At 40.3% G+C, this 25,652-nt stretch overlaps 1 protein-coding gene across 6 annotated transcripts in view; it reads right to left on the bottom strand.

Annotated features, from left to right (window-relative positions):
• Positions 1-25,652, bottom strand: part of ATP9B (ATPase phospholipid transporting 9B (putative)) — a 176,058-nt gene that overhangs the window by 18,346 nt on the left and 132,060 nt on the right. For 5 of the 6 annotated variants that reach the window (XM_042461412.1, XM_042461413.1, XM_042461417.1 and 2 more), the window contains 6 exons: positions 19,062-19,174; positions 14,925-15,173; positions 5,717-5,878; positions 5,312-5,404; positions 2,468-2,551; positions 796-966 (listed from right to left, as the gene is read on the bottom strand). In XM_042461412.1, coding sequence (XP_042317346.1) covers positions 796-966; positions 2,468-2,551; positions 5,312-5,404; positions 5,717-5,878; positions 14,925-15,173; positions 19,062-19,174 — 872 coding nt within the window. The remainder of the gene's footprint in view (positions 1-795; positions 967-2,467; positions 2,552-5,311; positions 5,405-5,716; positions 5,879-14,924; positions 15,174-19,061; positions 19,175-25,652) is intronic. The other variant, XM_042461414.1, reaches the window with a different exon arrangement.

The raw sequence follows: 25,652 nt of genomic DNA on the forward strand, positions 1-25,652 counted from the left end.
GGAAGCTTTTAGGGGTGTCCACTAACATCAGTGTGAAAGCAACAGGACAGATTAATGCCATTATTTCAACCCAGACTTCTTTCCCCTTTAGGTACATGGTTAGATACTGTTCCTATTGTTAAATTAACATTTCTGCTGTAGAGGAAACTCAAAATAGTAAGCAGCTAACACAAGGATAGCTAATGAGTTAAAGATAAACATGACATTTGTTGTGAGATTTAGAGCTTTGGAACTGGCAATCCCTGAAACATGGCTGAACATTACCATCTGACTTGCCACAATTTTCTCTGCCTTCCATCCAAGCTCCGAGGTTATTTATTCACATAGTAACCAATGCAGCATTAGACACAGTTGTATTTTGCTGCATTCATGGAATATCTCACTCAGTATCCACTACATCTATATGAGGCTGGTAAAACTAAACTAATGTGTATTTTGTGCATATTCACATAGGCAAAAAACAAAACAAAATAAAACCCCCACAGCTATTACATTTAAATAAAGCTTCTAATAAATAAAGTTTGACAAGATAAATAAATAAATCCTAAATGGCTGCGATACATCAGCTTTTCTTTCTTTCTTTCTTTCTTTCCATGTTCTGCTGCCTATTCTTTCGAGACATATCTAGTAGTATCCAGAGGTTCCCTGCAACTTTTACTTCTGATATGGTAATAGACTTTAATGGCAGTTTTATATGGAAATAACTCCTATACAATTTGATTTTGCATTTAATTTTTTTAAATTTGTATTTTAAAAAGCAAATTAACTAGGTGACCAAGAAAGAGAAGTTAGTACCTTTATTCCCGCATTTCGTAGCATCTCCAGTGTTGGCCTAACATCAGCCTGTAGTTGATCTTCAACTCCAGTGAGACACAGTAATTCCATTTCTCTTTCTAAACTCTCTACCACTGCAGCCACTTTCAGAGTTCTGTCATGTATACTTAATTTTGCTTGGTTATATCGATTCTATTTACAACAAGACAAAACAAAATCTATTTTTTTAACCACTTGTAGATAGGATTTTTCAAAACATGTTTTATTGTTTACTGACAGATCAGTCATAAGTGATTAGAAAAAGAATGGGCAAGAACAACTGATGTACACCATGGATTAGCTGTGGATTCCTGAGACTCAAACATTAGACATACCTAAAATTTATCAACATAATTTATTACTATTGAGCAATTAAGATAATACTAATAGAAGAAATTACAAGGACAATAATCAATAATAGTTATCTCTGTAGGTTTCAAGACTGAAACTCCCACTTGTGATTTTTCTTGGTCTGAGTATCTGTAGTTGTACCGTCAAGGTGCACTGTTAACCTTCTGATTTATTCAGTGGACCCACAGAAAGTAAGAAGAAAAAACTTTTCCCTAACTCTCAGGCTGCATCTGCACTGCAGAAACAATCCAGTTTGGCACCACTTTAACTGTATTGGCTCAATGCTATGGAATTCTGTGAACTGTAGTTTTGTGAGACATTTACAGTAGCCTCCTCTGTTAACGAACTCTGGTGCCACAACAAACTAAAAATTCCAGAATTCCACAGCATGGAGCCATGGCAGTTAAAGTGCGGTCAAACTGGATTATTTCTGCAGTATGGATAAAGCTTCATTTCTCTCTTCTAATTGGACCCTACTTGCTCCCCCCCCCCCCGCTCCAATATTCCACACCATCCCCAATGTTTGAGTTCTAAGAAACAGAAACTTTTGTGACGTATTCCCCCCCCCCCCCAACCACCACTTTTCCCTTTTTCCTCCTTCCTCTGGTGCTTTCCTAGAAGGTTTTGGTACTTTTTCTTCAATTAGTTTTGTTGTTAGGTGTTATTCCTATCTGAGCTGCTGCTATGTTCTCTGCAACACTTACTCTCATCTCCTTTCCTCAGCCTACTTCTCAGATCTCCTTCCTCCTCCATATGCACTTTGCCATATATACTGAATGCATTGATGAAAGCTGTGTTAAAATTATTTTTAAAATGACACACTACCATGTCGTGCCCATTCTCTCTCTCTCTCTCTCTCTCTCTCTCTCTCACACACACACACACACACACACTCTTGCTGAAATTAGATGCATCACTGATTTTCCTCTTTCATCGGTATTAATATCATTCAGATACTCTTATAATACAATTTCCTTACAGTACAAGGAAGGCCTTATGGAAGAGGAGAGGGGAGTTATAGGATGTCTGTTATCACTAGAAAACATGAAAAGGGAATTCCTATGGGCATAAGGTCTCTCCAAGAAAGTTTGTAAAAATTAAGCCAAAGATAAAACCAGCTAGAATAGAAGTCGCCAATGATTCAAAAGTAGGCTATATAAGTGAAGTTCACAGAGCCAGATTTTAAAACTAGAATCCTCTTCTGAAGTATTTTGCATTACTTAGACTAAAGGTTTTTGTTACTGCTGTTGTTAAATTCAGACTAGCATATAGGATACGTACAGTGTGTCCTTGCTTCCCTTACCTCAAAATCCTGATAATGTTCTTCTGTTAATGATTTCTTGGCAACAACCAGAGTACGGAGTCCTTCTCTTGCCATGTTACCACACTAAAATTATAAATATAATAAATTATAAAATAGATATGAATCATATATAAATGTCTGGACATGTCTAAGACATTTTACCTTAGTTCATATTCAGTTGAATTTAGTATCAACTAACCACCAATGTTGTTGTTACTGTGTGCCTTCAAGTTGTTTCCAACTTATGGCGACCCTAAACCTATGGCCCTACAGGTTCTGACAAATTACCATTGCTTTCATGCCTTAACACCACCCAAGATGAAAGAAGTTTTAGCAAGGCTCATGAGGTCTTAGTAGCAGTTCCTCTCCTTACAGTGACTCTACATAGCATCACCATAAGGGAAGGAGCTACTACCAAGCCCTCATGAGTCTGGCTAAAACTTCCTTCAGTTTAGCTGGTGGTAAGGCTTGATGAAAATGGTAATTCATCAGAATCTGGAGGGCATAGGTTCTACATGAACTTGCTGGGAGAGATTATCTGCAGATCACCCATAGCTCTGCTTCTCATTTCTGTTTAATAGCCTGGGGAGACATCTAATTTGGAGAAACAACTGAGGTGGTTCTGTTACGGGTAAAACCAAAGAAACTGAAATGTAATCCATGAAACTGAAATGTAATCCAATCCTTGGATGTGAACATTTGGGCAGAATTACACTACATCTGAAGGATTAAGTATGCAGTTTGGGGATATTGTTTGACCCAGTTATCTAGGGGAAAAACTGTGACTTCTGTGGCTAGGAATGTATTTTACCAGCTTAGAGTAGTTTGCCAACTATGACCTATCTACAGAAGGAGCCATGGCCTCAGCTAAACGCACACTGACTATAGCCAGATTAGACTACTTTCATATTCTCACTAGGGCCGCCTTTAAAAGTAACCCAGAAAGTCGTCTTGTACATTATGACACTGGTTATCCATTAATTTCCAAACTCAATTTATTTGCTAGTATTAAAAATTTAAAGCCTAAAATGTTTTGAGATGGAGTTATATATGACCTTTTGAATTAGAAGTACAGTACATGAAATTCCCTGAGCCCTGAGAGGTCCTACACTTTGTCCCATCCCTGGTGCTTAGGGATGATGTTTTTCATCAGGTGGATCCATACCTATGGAATTCCTCTCATGAAAATTCTATGTGCTTTCTTTCCTTTTGGCCATTGTTATTCTTATTTATATTTATATATTAACATGTTCAGTTGTATTGTTTGACTATTTTTTTATACTCAAATACCTTTTAAAGTGCTAAATAACTTGTCCTAAAATACATTTAAGGCTCATGAAAATTAATATATTATAGTGAGATACCAGCATTCCCTCATTAAAGCAATGAAATCTTGAATGCAAGAAACTGAAGAAAAATCCTACCATTCTCTCCATGACTTATGTCATGTTGCTTAATTTCCACAGGTTTTATTCCCCTACTCCACTCATATTGTATATTGCATGTGACAGTTTATAAAACTAATTTTGAAGCTAGACTGAAAAAAATGTTTTAAAATTAGCTTTACATGTTGCCATATACAACTATCACAGGCAGGACACTACTACTGTAAAATAAATATGAATGTGTAGAAAGGTTATTACATTAAATTAAAACCCCAGGATTAAATATGAAACAGTGATGTTCATTATTCTTTAAAAAGCTTAATGCTGTCTGTCTAGTGCAAAATGCTTATTGATTTGACCTCATAATGCTAAATAAATTAAGCAAGTATTTTACAATTAATTGTGCATCATTATCGCCAAAAGTAATTTTTATGACACTTTATTAGGTCTTCAGGGAGTTTAATTTATTCATGCCACTGATTAAATCAAAGTGCCTGAAGCAGGTATTGATTTATATTGCCAATACCATTATGAACATGCATTGTGTGATCATCACATTACCATATTGTCTATATGTAAGGTCAAATTAAGACAATTGCTGGTGTCTAGTACAGCAGTACATGTAATGTATTAAGTTTATGAAAACACATATATCCATAGCCTGTATTACACTAAAATCTAAAATAACAAATATAATTTTAGTTATGGAGTCACTATCCAATATAAAGAATAAAAACCTCTCCTCACTAATCATATCCAAGATCCTATACACACCAAAAGTTAACTCCTTGAATTGTATTGTAAGTACTTGTTTATTTGCTGTGGAACAAATACTGAACGCGTCAAAAATCTGTCAGTTTAATAGTTAACTTTCCTTTTCAAAATATATCATTCAAAAATTGGAAACCACTGCAATGTTATTAAATGTATTAATGCAACACTTGATTATATTTTTATGAATTATGTCTTTGGTTTCTTATTTCTACTTTTGAAGTAGATCAAGTCTGGGCAGCTGCAGCAGGCCCAAGGGCCAGTTTCTATGATCCCTGGACCTGCTGCAGTTGCCCACCCTTTGACTGTTTCAGGTCCAGGGGCCACATGGACCCCCAAAAGCAAAAGGCAGGAGGGAAAATGGAAATCCACTTCTGTTTTTTAAAAACATGTGGCTGACTCCACAACCTATTTAACTAGTTGAAGTGTTGGTCTTGGATTGTTCTAGGAGAGTAATTCACCTTCTAGATGGGTGAATGGGTGGCAGACAAAAAGCAGTCTAGGGGATGTCTAGGTAAGAAAAACTGCAAGAAGGGGCCTGCATGCAGCTCTATGGCCATACTTTGTCCATCCCTGAAGAAGACTGCCATTATCAGACTGGAAGATATTGCTGTTTTGCCTGCTGTTACGGGTTTTCAAGTTCTACATTTCCCTGGCAGGGAAAGAAGTGCTAGTTAAAATTTCTTACCTCTTCTTCTAGCCAGTCATTATACTGAACAATGGAGGACATGGCAACATCTGCACCTTTCATGTAAAATGTGATTTCACCTGTAGATTCATCCTGAAATAAATGAATAAATGAAAAGGGCAAAATCCAGACATACCACAGGTAAGATTTATTGCAGTGGAATTTCTGATAGTAGGCCAGGACTCAGTGGTGGTGTTCTACTGGATACTACTGCTTCATGATACCTTTCCTCTTAAAAAACAAAACAAAACCCTGCACACCCTTAAAATCTGTTCTTGAATGCTGGGAAACACTTTTGAGCCAGATTCTGGTACTATATTTGAAATGCTGCATGTTCAAAATCACATACTCCCAATAAAGATACAACCTAAAAGAGAAATCAAGAAAAATATTTACAAACCCTACCCTCACTATGATTCCCATTCGTTTGCTCTCAGATGTGAAAGGGAAAATCTGCAGAATATAGTAGGTAAGAATCTGTCCACTGGGAGTTTTCAGTTGCATTGAAGTCAAATCTCTGTTCACCAAAGTCAGGCCAACACTTTCTGTCCACTGCACCAGAGCTACCTAGACAGCGAAATAGTTTTAATTGTCAATTATAACCAGTACAAATCAAATTGAACACAAACGAATCCATTCTCAGAACCTTATGGAGGGTATTATGTACTTTGAGATGACAATTCCCTTTGAAGCACATGAACAGGGCTTACAGATTTGCCTCTCAAGGAAGAGGGGGGTCACAGAATTCATCCTGACCATGAGAATAGTTGAGAATTTATTTATCAGCTGTCCATAATGCATATCAAACAAGAGTTAAAGGAAAAAAGTATAGTGTACAAAGTGAGAGCCAATTTTAATGGTCAGTGATTAAAAGTCTAATTATTAACAACCACATTTTAGAATGTAGCTATTAACAAAGCAATGTTGATATTTTCCCTATCAAAACAAAAAGTTAGCAGCAATGTATCTACTCTATCAGGAAATGTTCTTATTAAAAAAACACCCAATAAAAATAGCAACAACCGAGCATGTGTGGAAGAGATCCAGTTTCATTCCATGTCATAATATTCTCAATACAGTACTTTGTTTAACTTCACACTTTAATTGTGGGTTATCATATGTAACCAACTGTGGTAGAAGGAAAATTAAAGAGTGGGTCTTGAATGAAACAGCATTATTCCAAGTAGACAAATATAAAAGAAACTAAATTTTTATATGCTGCACACACACACATGAAAGCAGCAGGATCTTGAGAAAGGTAAAGCGAGGAAACACGTCTGCCCTTCCTCCTCAGTTCACCCTAAATGATTACGAAATCATCAATGTTCTGCTTCTACAACTACTGCAAATGTGATATGTGATGCAGAATGTGTACAGAATTAAAGAGTTATTTCTCTTAATACTCTTCATACTATCTCTATATTTAAATTAAAAATCAACAAAATGCAAGCTATGCTTATTATCTTCATACATTCATGTAAAGAGGAATACAACCATGTGAGAAATTTTAATATCGACTCAGAATTACAGAAATAACTACTGTTCACATCTGTGTATCTCTGATACTGCTCCCTCCTACAACCCCCCCCCACTTCACAACCTAGTTTATAGGACTGTGATTACGTTGGTGTGAACAACTGCAAGCAACACATGGGTCTAACATGTACAGATGAAGCATGAGGACATGTTGCAAGTTATCTGATGAATGTAGAAATAGTTGACTCGATAGCTGATTTGCATATATTGGAAATTATGTATGATATTTTTTGCAATATTTATTTTTTAGTAAAAAAATTGCATCCATTATAATAGTGTTTAAGGCTGTCTGAAACCTCCATAAAACAGCCACTTATACAGAAAATAATGTAACCCAAATTCCAATAGTCGCTTTAGTAGCTTTTTTGAAGTATAGTAGGAAGTACATTTCTATACCGCTTACCAAAGTACTAAGCGGTTTACAAAGTGTAAGGTAATTCCCTCCAACAAGCTAGATGCTCATTTTAGCAACCTATGGAAGGATGCCAGGCTGAGTCGACCTGAAGCCCCTGGCTGGTATTGAATGTGAGTGAGTGGCTGCAGTACAGGCATTTAACCACTGCGCGCCAGGGCTCCATTAGTGTACATTTGGATTTAGCAATGATTCACGTACTACGAAAACAGTAAGTGATACATTTCCCTTGCAAACGTGCAGCATAACATCCACAAGAGACCTTCAAGAATTATCCAAGATAAACCAGGAATTTATCTTAATGCCTTTAAACCACAGGAGACCTGATGGAGTAAGCTCTCACTGAAGAATTTTCCATATAAATCAGAGTGCTGTTTTGGTAATGTCAGGTAAACGTGCTTAGGACTACAGCTCAAGACAGTCCTTGGAACTTAACTTGCTTCCCTTTCTCTTACATTCCCTATCAAAACAAAGCACTCAATATGGCAAGTAAAAAGCCAGTATCATTGCAGAAACACAGAAATATAGGTTCCAGCTTCACACTGAGAATGTTATGATTGTCTATCCCCTTTAATTCCATTCAAAGCTGAGGAAATAAGATTAGAAAAGTAGGCATGTAAGGAAATTCAAGTCTGCCAAACAAATGATTCTCAACTTTTTGTATCTGATATTCCATCAACACTCTGTTAAAGACATGGCTTCCCCCACAATACAATGAAGAAGCCCATTTTTTCCAGAGGTGGATGTATCTATGTTTACAGATACTCTGTTATTATATTCAACATTTCTGGATAATAATTGGGTAAGGATATATATTGTGGTAGTATTATTGGGAGTAAACATAAACAGACAATTAAATGTAACAATTCCACTAGTAGTTTAAAATTATAGTAATACTGGTGTGTATAAATTTAAATATAGGGAGGGATGGCAGTTCTTGAAACTTTCCTATATCTGACCTACAACCATTCTCATAACTCCAGGATTCCAAAGAAGGGAAAACTAAAAGTATAAAAAAGTTAATTAAAAATGAAAAAGAAAGGAAAACATATAGAATTCTCCTAATACTGGCACAGCTACTCCCATATTCCAGGATGCCAGATTTTTATTTTTATTGTTTTAAAAGGAAGGTAGATAAAGGCAAAGGTATTCCCTGTTGACAATGTTGTCAAGTCGTGTCCAACCATAGGGGATGGTGCTCATCTCCGTTACTAAGCCGAAGAGCCAGCATGGTCAAAGACGACTCTGTGATCATTTGGCCAGCATGATTGAACAGAACGTTGTTTACCTTCCCATCAGATGGTACCTATTTATCTACTTGAATTTGCATGCTTTCGAACTGCTAGGTTGGCAGAGCTCACCTCATCATGCGACACCCAGGCCTCAAACTGCCAACCTGCCAATCTTGCAATCAACAGAGTCAGTGTCTTAACCATCTCAACTTAAAAAGGAACAACTTAGAAAAGAAGAAGATTCCCAGTAAATTCCTTGTGTGTGTGTGTGTGTGTGTGTGTGTGTGTGTGTGTATTCCAGTTAAAAAGGGACCACAAATTTGTCGTTTCATATCTGTGGGAATCCATTCTAGACCACCACCATCCCGCGGATAACAAAAAACGTGGGACCTCAAATCCTGTTTTTACTGTGGCGGTCTCCATTAAAAACAACAGGGCTTGGCATGCACGGAAGGTCAAATCCGCAGATGGCAGCCCACGGATAACATCCCACTGTACTTTGTATCCAAAACAATGTCAATAAGGGTAAGTTTAAATAACCAGATACTGTCTTTCCAGCCATTGCTGTACTGGAGTTACTGTACACCAATGCAAAACCACAGTGGCCCTTAAGCCTAGTCATCCACCAGTGACTCAAGCTTTGGCAGTCAGCAAATAACATAATTACAACATGCAGAAGGGAATGATAGACTCTTTAACCATTCACTGCAAGCAGTTTTTCCCCCCAGAACTTAAGAGACTTGGTGGATATGCACATTCACATAAGCATCCAAATACACCTCCTCATTTTAGTGACTGAAAGGATTTTAAGGAAAGGCTATTTCTATTGTAAGGGATACTATTATCTCCAGCAATGGTAATTAAATATGTCTCAATGGAAAATATTATGGAAGATATTGCTAAGAACTGTAGATAGGATCAACTAGGTAGTACATAATTAATAAGGTTTATTTGATCATGTTAGAAAGAAAAGCTAGTATTAAATAAAAGACAGTTTGTGTGATATATCATGGCTTCAGGTATTATTGTTGATAGTATCAGTGAAGTACAATATGGTGAAAAGATTGCTAGAGGAGAAAGAATAAAATAAATGTACTTTAAAATGTCATTTTTAGATCCACAATAAACACTTTCAAAAGTCTAACAAGCCTACTATATTAGCTGCACATGCTCCAATACACCAAAGGTTAATTTTCAATTTTCACAGTGAAAGGTTACTATTACATTCTGACCTGTAAATTGCATCTTTCCCTTAATACCCTATCATCTCATTTGTGTCCCTTTGCTAAGAGGACTTGAGTGTTCTATATTTGGTGACTCACATCTGTTTATTATTAACTTTATGCTTGACTTCACACACAAGTTGAGTTGGCAGTTTATAGCACAGTCACATTTTAGTTAGTTATACCTGTGTATAAAGATAAGGTCAAGGAGCCAATAGACAAGAATCCTTAGACTCTTGTTATTTATTAGATAATTCCAAACAATCACTTCCAACAGTTTATCTAATACTGGTATGTTGACTTATCAGTATGAATGTTAAATTTTCATTCTGATTTCAAGAAGGGAGCTGTGCTCATGAAGTAGTTCATGACCATAAATTTGTGATCCATGTCCGAACAAGCTAGAGCACAATAATTTTTGTGTCACCATTAAAACATTTTAACATATGCTGTGGTTAGCTTGTATGAAAAAAGGGGGGAAGACTTACAAGAGGGCCTTATCTTTTCCTACGTTCTTCTAATCCTTGGATTCTACAGACTGTGCCTTTTGCAAAAGCACTTATGTGTTGAAAATCACTCATTCTCTTCTCCAAGTCTTCTGAGACTTGAGAATCAGATGGCCAAAGACCTATCTAATCTAGCATTCTACAGTATTATCACAATAGCCACCCAGATACCTAGGGGAAGCCAACAAACAGGACAAGAGTACTTTCCACTCATCTTTCCCAGCAAGAGCTATTCAGAGGCATACTGCTTCTAATACTGGAGGGAATGTATAGCCATCCTGAATAATAGCTATTGCTTAACCTCATTTTTAAAATAGAGGAAGACAGCCAGCTCATCATCTGCTCACTCTCTAACAAAAAGTGCCAAAGAGAGGACACACTTCAACCTAGGTAAGTTGAAGTCCACTCTGATGCCTATTTTACTTGACCATGTGTCTCTCATTGCAGTTTCCTACACAGAAAAAAAAATCAGCTCTTACTGAGCCAATACAAGAAGACACATAATCAGGTTGTTTCCACAGTCCATGCTTGTCGGAATACTGGAATCTAAACTTAGTCCCATTTTTCAGAGCAATATCTTATTTGTAACTAGCTTTTCTCCTGTTTCTGGCATTTATACAGGTATTAAAAAAGAGATATCATGAAGCTGTTCGATTTTTTTTTTCACAGTAAAGCTCCAGGATGCAATATTTTCACTTTTTTATATTTTATTTTGTTTTATTTTGAATGATAAGCTGAATAAACTCTCTGCTTCTCGGTTGAATGCAGTGGCTTTGGTACTTTGAAAATACACAGTTCTTGCTGCTAAGGAAGTCCACCAAATGTTCCTACAGACCATTCTAAAGATTTCTTAATGCTGATCTATTCTGCTCCAATCCTAGCCTATCCAACTCACAATAAATGTTGGTACATTCTAAAGAAGTTATTAATTAGGGCAATTTTTAAACTTAATTCAACCACATTTATTAAATTTAATTCAACCCCAAAATCAGCATAAGCAAAAATGCCTTTTTCTTGAAATTGATGTTTTCAGTGTTTTATATTCAGGATTTTCCTTTCCCTCTTATATTTTCTTCGATTCTCTTTCTGTTTCATTCTCAACAGAAAATGATGCAGAAAGAGGACAAGTAAGTATATTTAGCAATAACTTCAGCAAGCAATTATTCATATGAAACACTCTGTGGACCACATGTATAAAAAGGAATCTCATTACATTGTAACATGAAGCTTCCCCACACTAGTCTGTACATGACAATTTCATAATTTTTATTTATATTTGATTAAGTGCTGTATCACTTTTCTCTTACTTTACTTCCTTTGAAATTCCCTCACCATGATGTTTTAATAAAATCTTAGCATCACGTTTAAATTCTTCAGAAATTAGTTTCACAGATTTTTGAGTTACGTATAGGTTAATGTCCAGCCAATAAAGAACTAGTTTATTAGAATTAGCAATTAAAAACCATGAGTGATTCATCTTTCCTGACCAAAGAGGGGCAAAGGTCTTCAAGGGCTCCTGTCCATAGCAACTCTCTGAATTACTTGGACTTATGACCTTTGAACCTATTGCTCTATCTATTGAGTTTATATCTTTTTATTACTTCATTACATTAGTTTATCACCTGCTTATTATTTAATTGGACATATATATGTGATAGCATAGCATAAACACAGTTGGGTTTTATCAGTGGAGTCCTCAACATGTCCTCTTTCCTTGCTATGCTGTAGAGGGCACAATCAACAGACAAATGAAACTTTCAATTCTTTCCGAGAAAATGAAATATTGATCACTTATCATAAGAAACAATGAGCTTGGCATAAGTAGACCACATGCTATGAATACAGAATAAGTTACTTATCTTGAAGCTACAGTAGCTACATGCATTATAATGAGGACTGCCATTGGTCTCAATAATCTCTTTAAAATGTGTTAGTGAATATGTCAACAGCCATAGACAGTTTATGGTTCAGTCTTTGGCAATGGGAGAACAAAATATATCTAAGCTGAACTTTTTCCCCACTGTCTATTATAAATATTTTCTGCAGTATCACACTGTATGGTGCAAAATGCTAAGAATAATAATATATGCTATACAATTTCAAAATATTTACTGGGTTTATAAAAGATCAGAAAATACTGCATTGTTAAACAAGTTGAATGCAAAAACTCCAGTCTGTCAAATTATACTGTTGCTTATTAACCAAATATGTTTTGATAGGTCAACAATGAGGTTAAAAAGAAAACATCAATTGAGCCATTTTCTCAAATAAAGCTCCAGGGTGCAATATTCTCAGCACTTTATTCAATAAAAATGCTTTTAAAATGGTACTTGTGTGATTGGGAAACACTGGCACCATCCGTCAACCTAACTGCAAGAAAGTTCAATACGCTAAATAATGAACCATTTACATTATTTTCCTTAGGCTCCAATGATTTGCAAGCACTGCATCAATAGAGCTCTTAAAAATTATGATAAAGACCTTCTGGTCTTTTCAGTTCTAGCTTTCTTTTTAATGATTTTAAGGTAATTTAACTCTTTTCATAGTGTCATCTTTTTTAACATTAAAACAAAAGCTTATTAGATTTTACTAAGAATTTCAGAAAAAAGGACAATTCTAAGAATCACAAAGTAAAACTGACAGACAGGATCGTCTTAGATACTGCCTGTTTTGTCCCAAGAGCGATGCTATGGACTTTGGGTGTAGTAAGGCCTCTGGCTCTCGGAAACACAGCCAGAACAAAAGACTTGTCCACAAATTTCTAAAGTTTCAAAAGTTTTACTGGTTATAAACACAAATAACATGAAACTGATTTCTTCTTTCTCAATATTCCTTCCTAAATACCTTGCTCTCTCTTCTTGGTGGATTCTATCTTTCTTCTTCTGAGGACTATCTTTCTTCTTTTGTGGACTTATCTCTTTGTCAAAGGAAAATACTCTCTCCAGGTCTGACTTGGCTGAAATCTTACTACACACTGAAACTAACTAAAGGGAGACAGCATGAGAACCTGGGATTTCCCACAATCCTTGTCTTTCTTAAAGCTGTAGATTTCTATTTCCCCTCTTAAACTAATACATAGAAAACCTAATATAATCTTAACTAAATATATGTCTCAAGAACATCAAAGATGCTCTGGAGGCATGACACTGCCTATACTAACATGAAAGTTACTATGTGATCATGTATCTGAGCCAAATTCCATTTCAAAAGCCACATTACATATACAAAATTATCTTACAGTATCTACTATCTGGCTTCCTCATCTTTTACTCTGTATTGTCCTGTTCTTGCACTAATTTATCAAATGTTTTGGCTGAAAAATATAACATAGAAGAAAGGAACAGCAATTACTACATGGTAAACATGCCTTAAAATACAGAAATGTAAGTCTCCACAGATACCTAGCATGATCTGCACTGGCAATATACATAAACCTTATCTTAGGGAGCTGGGACAAACATCAATGCTTTCATGGGTTATGACATTTTCTGAATTTGGAGTCTCCAAGTTTTGGTGTAAAGAATACAGACTATTGTTCACTGTCAAGTGCTCTTGCGAGGTACCTTTATCACCATCCCTCCCTAAAATATTCCAATATACAGCCTGGTTACCTCAAAATGCCCTTCAAATTTAAAACTAATAAAATGCAGCAGAATCAATAAAACATAATACATGCAATCAATAGAACAATAGAAAAAGGGAGCACTTCAGTGATAACCACAATCCTCTAAAATCTAAAACACCACTCACCAGACAATCCACCACAGATTTTCACAGTGCAGCAAATGCTCCTGTAAAAGGAAGGCTGGTAGAGAGTTGATATGTCTTTCTGTATAGCTGGTTCTATGGGATTGGTGCTGCTACTGAAAAAGCCTTTATGTCTGTGAATACCTGCTTGCACCATAGAGATAGAAGCAGACCTTCCTCAGATATTGTAGTCACAGCCTTGGGTCTATTTGTCTAAAACAAGTATTCTTTGACTGTCATTAAAATAAGTGATGCCGCCTTTAACAATGGACTGGATCCGTAACTTCCTTTCTTCAGATGGATTACATCAATTGAAGAAAAATTCTAAAGATTACCATATCTTCCTCTAACTATTAGGACACCAATAGTCCTGTCATCCCTGAGCACTATACTTACTACAGTGCACCCGCGTCATAGCGGGTAAGCCATGCCATAACGAAGGGAGCTGTGTGCCTGAAGAAAACAATGGTGCATGCTCCCGTGGGGTGCGCCTTGCACCCCACTTCTGTGCCGCCGCGGGCACAAGCCCCATTCATTTGAATGGGACTTTAGCATCTGCGGTTTTCCCCTTATGTGGGGCGTGGGTGGGTTCCGGAACGGATCCCCACGTAAGGGAAGGGACAACTGTATTTGCGGTTGATAGGAGTTGTAGATATTTGGATGACAACACAGGTGAAGAATGATTAGGAGATAATTTTTGAAAACTAAACTATTTCACAGTTTGTAAGATACTGTAATAGTATCTGGATCCTAAGTATTTCAAACTCTGTTTTCAACAAGTGAACAAGTGTTGTGATGCTATACCATTTTATTAATTATGCTGTTGTAGATACTGATTTTTTCTATTCAGTTATGCTAGTTTAGCAAGTAGAACCAAATTGTTTAGTATCATTTATACAGCAAGTGACAAATTTTAGTAAGTGAAACGTAGTGAAGTAAATATTATTGTTGCCTTACCTCATCAGGGCTAGAAGCTTGATAAGTTCTGTTTTCATCACTGAAATCCTGATCTACTTCTGCATATTCTGTTTCTCCAGTCACTCCTGTTCTGGATTCATACACAGGTGTAACATTGTGACACAGTGCAATGGCTTTTACGGCTTCATGTATTCGACTGCTGACAGTTTTGCGGACTTTAGGTGCAGAAGACTGGATCTTTCTGGAAGGAGTTGAACTGGTACTGTTTCCACTAGCTTGGGAATGCACCTTTGAAATATAAATATAACATTCAGAACTTTTGGCTCTTTAATGTCTTTTGCACAGTAGGCCTTGGCCAAGAGTCCCAGATTGTGCTGTGTTTGTCCCACTGAATCCTAATATTTGACTAGCATCAAGCCATTGCTGGTAGTGTTCTATGTGTCATTATTTCCTTTAGGTTTATAATTCTACTGGGTGGCAGTGGTGGTGGAAGAAATATTTCACTTTTTCTGACATATTGTTCAAAGTGGTGTTAGGAACTAGCAAGAAGGCAAAGGTAATTGAGATACACTGTCTTCATAACAACCACGGCATCAGTCCAATAGTTTGTTCACACAGTGGCTGAGCAGTTGCTCATGGGAAGACTGCTAGTGGGACCTGAGTGCAAATGCTTTCAGATGTTATGGTTAAAAAACAACAACCCATGTACAATACATAAGCTTTATTTTGCTTTGAATATGTGCTTTAAGAGCATAGCAACAGCAATAGCAAATACATTTCTATACTGCTTATCAGTGAACTAGCACTCCCTAAGTGGTTTACAATGTGTAAGCCAATTACCCCCAACAAGTGAAGTACTCATTTTAGCAACCTACGAAAGGACGGAAGGCTGAGTTGACCTTGGAGCTTCTTTCCTCTAGGATCAAACTTACAACACTGTGGCTGCATTACCAGCACTTAACCACTGAGCCACTAGGGCTCCGATGAATACATAAGGAAAGCATACATAAGGAAAGAAACATGGGAAGCATCCCTTAGATCAGTGATGGCGAACCTGTGGCACGCGTGCCAGAGGTGGCACTCAGAGCCCTCTCTGTGGACACACGCACCATCATCCTAACACAGACTTCACTAGAGTTTGTCATTAGAAATCCAGAGAAACGTGGCACTTTGCAATAAATAAGTGGGGTTTGGGTTGCAGTTTGGGCACTCGGTCTCTAAAAGGTTCTCCACCACTGCCTTAGATACAGGAGAGTGCTTCTCTATTAAAATCAGTGAAAAGCACTCCCTGATCTTCAATGAACTACACCTTGAGAACAGATACTGTAGTAGTGGCTGACTGATTTTATTGTCTCACAAGTAAACAGTATCAGTCCAAGTAGGGGGTAACTGCTCTCATAAGAGTTACATTGCAAATGTGTCTGTTAAAAGGCAGGATGGTGCACATTAATGACTCTATTTCTTGGAAAGAGCTATCTTAGCCTGGTTTTGTAAGACAATTTTCCTCAGCTCAACAACATCATAAAACTAACTTTTATTTTGTTCAGAGTAACACACTTGAACCCTGTTTGGCAAGCATGCATTTCTTTTTGACTCCATGTACCGATCCACTGAACCGTGAATATTCTGCCCATCAAATTACAGTGTAGTCTAATAAAAGGTTTAACTTTCTGATCATCTGGCACTGTTTTTTTCAGCTACTGCTTTAATTCTTTGTATTTGCATTCTGGAAACACTGATACCATTATAGCCACAAATAAATTAAGCTGATTTACTCCTTCTGAATTATGTTATGTTTATTGATGCTTGTATAATTTAATTTCACACAAATTCCATTAAAGATTATGCCCTCTATCACAGAATGCTTCCAGTGGGGAAATATAATCAGGTTATAATAGATTTGTGTGTTGCATTAGAGTGGACCTACTCTGCTATTGTCATCTTAATAATAAAACTGAACACAAACAAGGGGGGGGAAATCAATGCCACATAAGAACCACTGTATAAAGTGCTGCTTTATCATTGCTTAAATAAAAGAATACTCAGTACATACTTTTGGAAGTAACTATTTAATAGCTACTTATTTTCCCCTGGAATGCCATTCTTTCTCAGAAAATATGGTACAAGTTACTTAGTTATTCTGATATTTAGAGCTGGAAAGAAAAAGAAGTCCCAATGAAAGAATTTTTCCAAGCAAAAAAACTAGCCCTGATTTGAATTTTATTTATATATTTTGCTTCTGAATTAAAACATGCTAAATTTCTTCACTCAATCCTTTTTTTCATCATTTCAAAGTCTGGGCTTTGTGAAAGAGAATGGGAGTATATCAAATCAATGAAATGGGGCTCTGTACTTAAGAGTAACTACAAACACTAGGCTGCCAACTACACAATAAATTTCCATTTCTATTAAACTGCCACCATGACCTATGTGAAGTAGGAATATTTATATATTTTTGCCTGCAATAGATAGAATATGACTCCACAAACATGAAACTGAGCACACAAAATTAAATGTTCCAGATGGTTTGTAGAATTTGCACATTCTGCTATACATTAAGTAAGGACAGACACATCCAGCAACACAATAATTTATAATACCAAGTATTACCCTATTCTCATGTACACAAACTTGTTTAGGATATATTATTTTACCAACAGGTCAAAATCTGGTGAAGTAGCCGATAACAAAGGTGGGAGATGATACCAGTTATTGTTTAGCGTATGACAGATTTCATTAAAATTGTTACCCAGCTGCTACAGTGCAGTAATAAAAGCATGTTCAACTATGACTTGGGAGACCTCACTTTAGTTTAAAAGTTAACTCACAGGGTACTTTAAGCAAATCCCTAAAACAGCTGTTTGCACTACTATATTATGGGAATAATTATATTGATACATGGTGGTTGTAAGGGTTGCCAAAATAATTTATCTGAAATAATTTCAGTACAATAATCTGAGAACAAAGTGAAGGCAAGGGCAAACCCCCTCTGAAGAAATGCTGCCAAGAAAACTTTGTGATCTGTTTGCCTTAGGGTAGCCATAAGTGAGAAATGACTTTAAGGCATACAACAACAACAACAACAACTCAACCAGTAATTTAAAAATCAAAGAAGAATTGTTGTTCTTATTCAATTTCTCTAGCTATATGCGTGATATGTATCTGGTACACATCCAAACTCCTCACTCATATATATGATTTGTATGACAAATATAATTTTAGGTCAGACGTTACGTCAAGATGTCATACAACACTAAACTGAAATCCTGAACAACATTTTAGAACTATAAATGACATAGAAGAATGGATCTTTTGAATGCACATAGTCAATCAATCAATCAATCAACATCAGACTTGTTTGTAACACAAGATACTACGTCTTAGCTTGAGACACTGGATTCCACACAACTTCTGCTAATGAAAAAGAGAAGGCATAAGAAGGAGTGGGCAGAGTCAAACAAAATGAGCACAACATGATCAAAAAGATGTATCTAGACTAGAGTCCAACCATCAGCCATCACACTCTCATGGCAATATCTCTTCTGCCCAGTTCTCTACTTGCAGACACTGGTGGGCAGCAGCAGAAACTTGAGAGTAATGAATACATGAAGCCATTTGAGCTTCTGCTGTTTAACTTGTGACCGAATCCCAGGTAAACAGCAGTGGCTCAGGGTAAGTAAAAGGGAAAATGCATGGCTTGCTGAAAACCTTCATGTCTCCTCAATAACAAATCTTACTATAAGCTCCAAGGGCAATACTAATTGTGTTCTAGTATGGTTATCCGATGACTAACAGACTGACAGAAATAAGCTGCAGTAAGGTAAGAGTGCTCCAGTTGCCACTACTGCTGTTATTTCAAGAGGCACATTCTCTATCCATCTCAGTAGTGAAGACTGGCAAAATGTCCTTGCAGTGGCTGCTGTCAGACTGCCATAATGTCTAATAACATTTAATGTAAATACAATTGTTTTATAGTTCATCATTTTATAAAACTGTTATTAAACCAATTCCTCTGCACAGGAAATTTCACATACCTTTCAAATACGCTACATTATGTTATTCTATGTAGTATTAGAAATTCTGATTCTTTCAAAGTACATTTATTTTTCCCCTATATTGAGCTTTACTGAAAGAATTATACTAATATTAAGAAATTAACAGAGAAGCACTAAATACCTGGGAGTAGGAATTAATAATATGATTTTGAATCTCATCCATTGTGTCTATTCCATATGACACAGTGCCAAGGTGGAGACGCTTAAATATCATCTCATTCTGGGTCAGTGTACCTGTACCAAAAACAGTAAATATACACATCAAATATTACTGTCCACTTTCTTGAAGAGCACTGTTTACAGTCCTATCAATCCTTCCATTTTTCTGCACTGTAAGTCTCAGTAAGACAAACTCACTATATAAATATCTGAATAAACAAAACTAGAAAACTAGAGTCAAATTAGATAAAAGTTTAGAATAGTTGTCAAACTCCAGTATTCTCCGGGTGAGCTGGATAAAAGATTGCGTAGCAAAGAACTTTAATGGCATTAGAAACTGAACTATGCTTCTCTAACAAACCCAAGAGTAATGGAGTATCTTTGGATGCAAGAACCAATAAAATTGGGTTAATATAGACTTATAGCCTATATCTATCTATATTATTTTTTTGATAAGAAAAAGTTCTGCTTGATCACAACAAAGGTTTATATAGTCCAGCACTTTGTTCCCACACTGCCCAATTCAATGTCCATGGGAACCCAACATGCAGGACAGGAGTTCAACTGAATCCTCCTGATCATGTTCTCCAACATACTAGTTTTGTTGGAGAACATGATCAGGAGGGTTCAGTTGAGAGGCACAGCACCTCTGATAAGGTGGTTAATATATAGTTCTACAACTAGTAGCTACAGACAGTTTAGTTATCCTATGATCTCATCTGAATGTGTTGATTGTAAAATTTGATTTAGCTGTGAAACATAGCTAGCTATAGTTTTTTGTGGGTTTTTCAGGCTATGTGGCCATGTTCTAGAAGAGTTTATTCCTGACATTTCGTCAGCATTTGTAGCTGGCATCTTCAGAGAATGTTGGCATAGAAGAGAGCTGGACATATATATATAGCGAGTGACCCGGAGTAGGGAGGAAATTCCATGTTAATCTGTGTATTGTTCTGTTGTTGATGGCAGGGCCTCAGGGTGGGAGGATATGCAAAGGAGGATTAGTGTCTGCTAATTGATTATCATTATTTGCTGGGAAAGCCTCTGTTCCTGGGTGATTTCTCATTTGCATTTACTGAGTCCTCATTTTGCCATTCTTCAGGACTGCTAGCCAAACTTGGTTCGCTTTAAGGGTTTCTTCTTTCCGGTTGAAATTATCCAGATGTTTATGGATTTCAATGGCTTCCTTGTGCATTCTGACCTGATAGTTGTTGGCATGGTCCAGGATTTCAGTGTTATCAAACAGTATTTTATGCCCTTGATGTTTTATAACATGTTCTGCTACTGCTGATTTTTCCACCTGACTCAGTCTGCAGTGTATCTCGTGCTCTTTGATTCATATTTGTACATTGCGTTTGGTGGTCTCTATATTATTATTATTATTATTATTATTATTATTATTATTATTATTATTAATCTGCATTGGCTGCCTATTTGCTTCCGGGCACAATATAGGTGTGTGTGAGACCTATAAAGCCCTAAATGGCCTGGGCCCAGGATACCTGAAGGACCGCCTCCCCGTACCTCCTCCCGCACCCCAGAACATCTGGGGCACACTCCTTAGGTGCCAGGGGCTAGGCTGTCTCCACCACGAGGAGGACATTCTCCACGCCGCCCTGGCCCTTTGGAACACGCTCCACAGAGCTCCGCTCGACTACTCCCTGGCCCAATTTAGAAAGGATGAAAACCTTTCTCTTCCATCGTGCATTCCCGACTAAAAGTCCAAGGCCCTCCCTTCCTCTTCTGTGCAAAGGATGGGCTAAAGGGGTTTTATATTGTTGTTGTTTATTCGCCCTTATCAGATGAGTGGTGGAACTGGGGGTCTTCTGCACTGGCGTTCGAATTCGTGTTATTCGCAAAGTACCATCATACCTGGGAGCCTTCCGCATGGCAGATCAAATTGGCCAATCCGCATCGCACAAGTGCATTCAGTGCAGAATGTTTTGTCAAACCGCGCAACATGCGGATTGGCCGATTCGTATCCTCGCACATGCTCATGGTGCCCTGCGGTTGCGACTTAACGCTTCCGGGGTGAAAGGGGAGGTCCCATCATGACAGCCGTAAACAGCTGGAGCCAGCTCAGCACATTAACAATCGGATACAATTGCCCGTTAGCTGTTCCTCTCTAATTCCTGCTTGGTTTTAATGTAACCATGACCTCCCTTGCAACAAATTAGCAATGCCGGTTTCTGCGTGTTGTGTGTGTGAGTGTTGTGTATGTATTCTGGGGGGGGGGGGAGGAGCGTTCAGCGGCTGTCAAAGAGGCTGGAGGGCCATCTAAGTCAATGGGAGCTTTGATTAAGGAGTCCTGCATGGCAGAAGGAGGTTGGACTGGATGGCCTTTCTTGGGGGCCGTGATTCCAGTGGCTTCCTCCTCCTCCTCCGCTGGGATCAGCCTGGGCTGCATCCAGGCAGGGAACAGGCGCGGGGCCGCTAGAATCGCGGCGATCGCCGCTTCCAGCGGCCCCTCCTCCCCTCCGGCTTGAGAGGCACCCGGCTGGGCTCCCAAGCGGGAGGAGGAGAGGAGGCTGCTGGAACCGCGATTCCAGCGGCTCCCGCGCTCTTCCCTGCCTGGGAGGCAGCCTAGGCTGGCTCCCAAGCCGGGAGGAGGAGGAGGAGGCGGCTGGGAACCGCGATTCCAGCGGCCCCCGCGCCTCTTCCCTGCCTGGGATGCAGCCAGGGATGCCTCTCAAGCCAGGAGGAGGAGGAGGAGGCCGCTGGAACCCCCCCCCCCCGCTTCCCTGGAACCGGCAAGAGGAAAGACACGGAAGTAAAAATTGGAATTGGGGGTCTTCGATGGAATTCAGACTGGTTAGTCACACCAGACCATTCGCACTGAGATCGAATAGAGCCCCAATCCAGGATATCGCCAATCCCCTATCAGCGCACTGGCCAACACGCTCCAAAAGAGGAGCCATACGCATTCAGTTCGCAGCTCGCGCATCACGTGAGTGCGGATGGGCCATTCGAATGCTGTATGATGTACTTGGACGAATAACGTGAATTTGAACCGCCAGTGCAGAACCTCCAGTTCCACACTCATCTGATAAGGGCCATTGTATTTTATTGTATTGTTGTACTTTGTATTTATCATGCTAAACGCCCTGATCTGCGGAAGGGCGGTATAAAAATAAAACTTTTATTATTATTATTTTCCATGTGGAGATCCTGTAATTATTGTGTGCACAGCCCCCACTAAAATAAAGGGTATAGGCCTATGTAGTCTTTCAAACCTTCTTAAAAGTACAATAAATTTGATAAAGAGAAGGATGGGAAGAAAACCAATACATGTGGTAAACAATGCTCTGAAGAAAGAATTTATATCATGAAAGCTCATGCTAGGTTAAAAACAGTAGTCTTAAAGGTACTACCACATTTCTTCCCGCCCCTCCCCCTTCCTCCTTTGTGGCTGTAAAAGACTAATATGGCATTTCCTTGAAAAATATTTTCATGCAGCTTATTTTTTCAGGCTATCATGGAAATGTTCAACTCTGATAACCTGTAAGCCAATGTATTAAAGATCAAACAGGTATTCCTATATGATTTAAATGGAAACTGGCAAATAGAGAGATGGACGCGCCCATCATATACAGGTGAAAGGGGGAATCTTTGGCTCTTCAAAGTCACTGGACTCTAACAGCCATCGCCACAGCCTGGGTATCATAATACTACTGAAAAGCAACCATATTAGTCACTTTATTTATGAATTGAGATCAGATGAACTCAGAGGCATAAAAATGTTTCCCCTTCTTGGTAAGGTAGAACTACAAAACCTCTTCATCACATCTTACGAATCACCAAGTTATGCCATATTATGGCTGCTTCAGGCAGTGCTGGGCTATCATATCACCTCTTAACCTCTCTTCTCCAGGCTAAAACTCCCCAGCTCCCTAAGCCATTCCCATAGGCATGGTTTCAGACCCTTCACCATTATTGCCTCCTTTGGACATGCTCCAGTTCTCAACATGTTTTTTGAATTGTGGTGCCCAGAACTGGTCACAATATTCCACAATGATTCAAAGTGTATAGGAAGAAATCACCCATTGTGCATGCCTCAAAGAACATAGCAGTTCTGCCTCTATCAATTCCTTCTGGACTGCTGCACAAATAACTGCCAAGAAGAAGGACAGGTTGCTTACCTGTAACAGTATTCTCGAGTGGTCATCTGCGAATACATACAAATGGGTTCATGCGCCTGCAGGGGTGACGAATGTCGTCGATGCCATGGTGGCCCAGGGCGACTTGGACGTCTTGGCTCTCACCCTTCTGTGGGAGATGCACGGCCTGAGGGACGTGTCAGGCCTGAAACCGTCGGAGGGAGGAGGCTAAGCAGTTTTCAGAGTCGAGGGAGGCCCCATGAACTTGACCTGTCTGGTCGGTGTGGAATGGGACTTTTCCCTGTTGACGACCAGCCGAGGGAGTCCAAAAGGCACAAGGCGAAGGGAAATTGCTTCCTGCAGCTCGCCTTGGATTCGGCTGCAAACAGCCAGTCATCCAGGTAGGGAAAGACCATGAAGCCCTTCTAGGAAGGTATGCACCACCGGTGCCATGCACTTGTGAAGACTCGTGGACCGTGGCCAAGCCGAAAGGAAGCACGTTGTACCGACAGCGAAGGCGAGGAATCTCCGGTGGGACTCTCGGATCCCGATGTGGAAGTAGGCGTCCTTCAGGTCGACGGTCGCAAACCACAGGCCCCTGGTGGAGTAGAGGCGAGAATGAAGCCAAGGTTCATTCGAAAGCGACGGTAGTCAAAGCACAAGTTCAACTGTCCAAGTCCAGGATGGGCCTGATCCCCCATCCGCTTTCGGTACCGTGAAGTACCGAGAAAAGGCCCGGAGGACATTGGTCGGGCGGCAAAGGAGATTGCCCCTTTGCCAAGCAAAGCGCACACTTCGTCGAGAAGGTGTCCGAGGGGGAGGAGACATGAAGCTCCATTGGAGGAGCTTTGGAACTCGAGGGCATAACCCCTGCGGACGATGTTGAGAACCCACGAGTCGATGTTATAGAGGCCCAGGTGTTAACATAGGGCCTCAAATGTCCAGGAAGAAGAGGGTGAAGGAGAGACGAAACGCGCTGCGTCCTTCAGGCTATTCTTCCCCTGGTCGGTTCCTGCCGGCGGGACTTGCGGTACCGAGGCGGAAGTTGCGACGGCCAGAAGGGAGGGAAGACTGCGAGGGAGCGTTCTCTGGGAGCCCTTTGCTGGGACTGCCGATCCGGGAGAAGTCCCCTGTGACGACCTTGCGGCTGCCACGGGCGCTGACGCTTCCGGAACGGAGAGCGGTGCCGAAGACATGCATGCTTCTTCGCCGCCGCCTTCATCCTGAACTTGCAGTTCAGGCGGTCGTCGGTCTCGGCGTGGAAGACCGGTCCCGTCGAGCGGCATGTCCTCGATGGCGCGCCCTGACCGTGGGGTTGAGGTCGGAGGCCCTCAACCAGGCGTGGCGCGAAGTGCCATGGATGCTGACATGGCCCTCCCCGAACAGTCCGCCATATTCCTGGAAGTGGTGATGGGCCAACCCCATGGAATGGGCCCGTCCGATCTCACCAGCTGCCTCTGGATGTCACACTGGGAAGTCCGGGACGAGGGGGAGATCCGTTCCATGAGGTCGGATGTAGGCCCCAGCAGGCGGTGTAGTTGGCAGCCTTGACCCCAAAGGCTGATGCCGAGTAGGCCTTCTTGGCCAAGTCCGTCCACCTTCTTCGCCTCCGGTCGACAGGGGAGGTCGCCTGCTTTGGGACGAAGCTGTGTGGGCTCCTCCCATGATGGCGAGTTGGGCCGGGGTGGTCGGCCAACAAGGGCAACTCGCCGGGGACGACCCTATGAGGACTCTACCTGTGCGGGAGGGCCGCCGACAGGGTGGCCGGAGAGTCCCAGGACCTCTTGACGATGGTCTGGAGCGACGGAAGGAGAGGCAGGCAAGGTGGAGAGGCACTCGACCGTGCACCCGACGCTCAACCGGTCCTCAGCGTTGTCTTCCGCGAAGCGAGCTCGATATCGAGGGCCCTCGCCATCTTCACGACGTGTTCAGTGAAGGACCGGATGTCGTCCGATGGGGAATACGGCTCTGGGTTGTCATCCTGGGGAGAGGCTGGGTCCGAAGGACATCCTCATCCGAGGGTGCCTCAAGGAAGCAGTGGCTCATCGTCGGAGTCCAGGTCAGAGGAGAGGGGGTCCATCACTCTAACCTGGGATCTCGGGGGTTGGAGCAAGGGTCCGCTGAAGATCGGGAGCGCCTGCGGGATGGAGACGGCGCCTCTCGTAGACGACAGGTCGGGACCGACCTGGACGGGGGGCCCGGTCTACAGGATGGGGTTCAGCCTGTGAACTCCTGCGCTCTGTCTCCGAGACCGACACGTATACCGGCGCGATTGCGTGTCGAGAAGGATCAGGTATTCTTGCCCGCGGGGCTGGACTTCCTCGTCGTCGGTTGCCGGATGGGAGGCGACGGTGCGGGGAGCGAGGAAGAACGGTGTCGTCCGTCCCGTGGACAAAGTCCATGGGGAGAGGCGTGGGTGTCCGGTACCGGGGTTGCCGATCTACCGCGCCGGCGACGGT

The sequence above is a fragment of the Sceloporus undulatus genome, chromosome 4 (genome assembly GCF_019175285.1).
Source record: "Sceloporus undulatus isolate JIND9_A2432 ecotype Alabama chromosome 4, SceUnd_v1.1, whole genome shotgun sequence".
NCBI classification, from domain to species: domain Eukaryota; kingdom Metazoa; phylum Chordata; class Lepidosauria; order Squamata; family Phrynosomatidae; genus Sceloporus; species Sceloporus undulatus.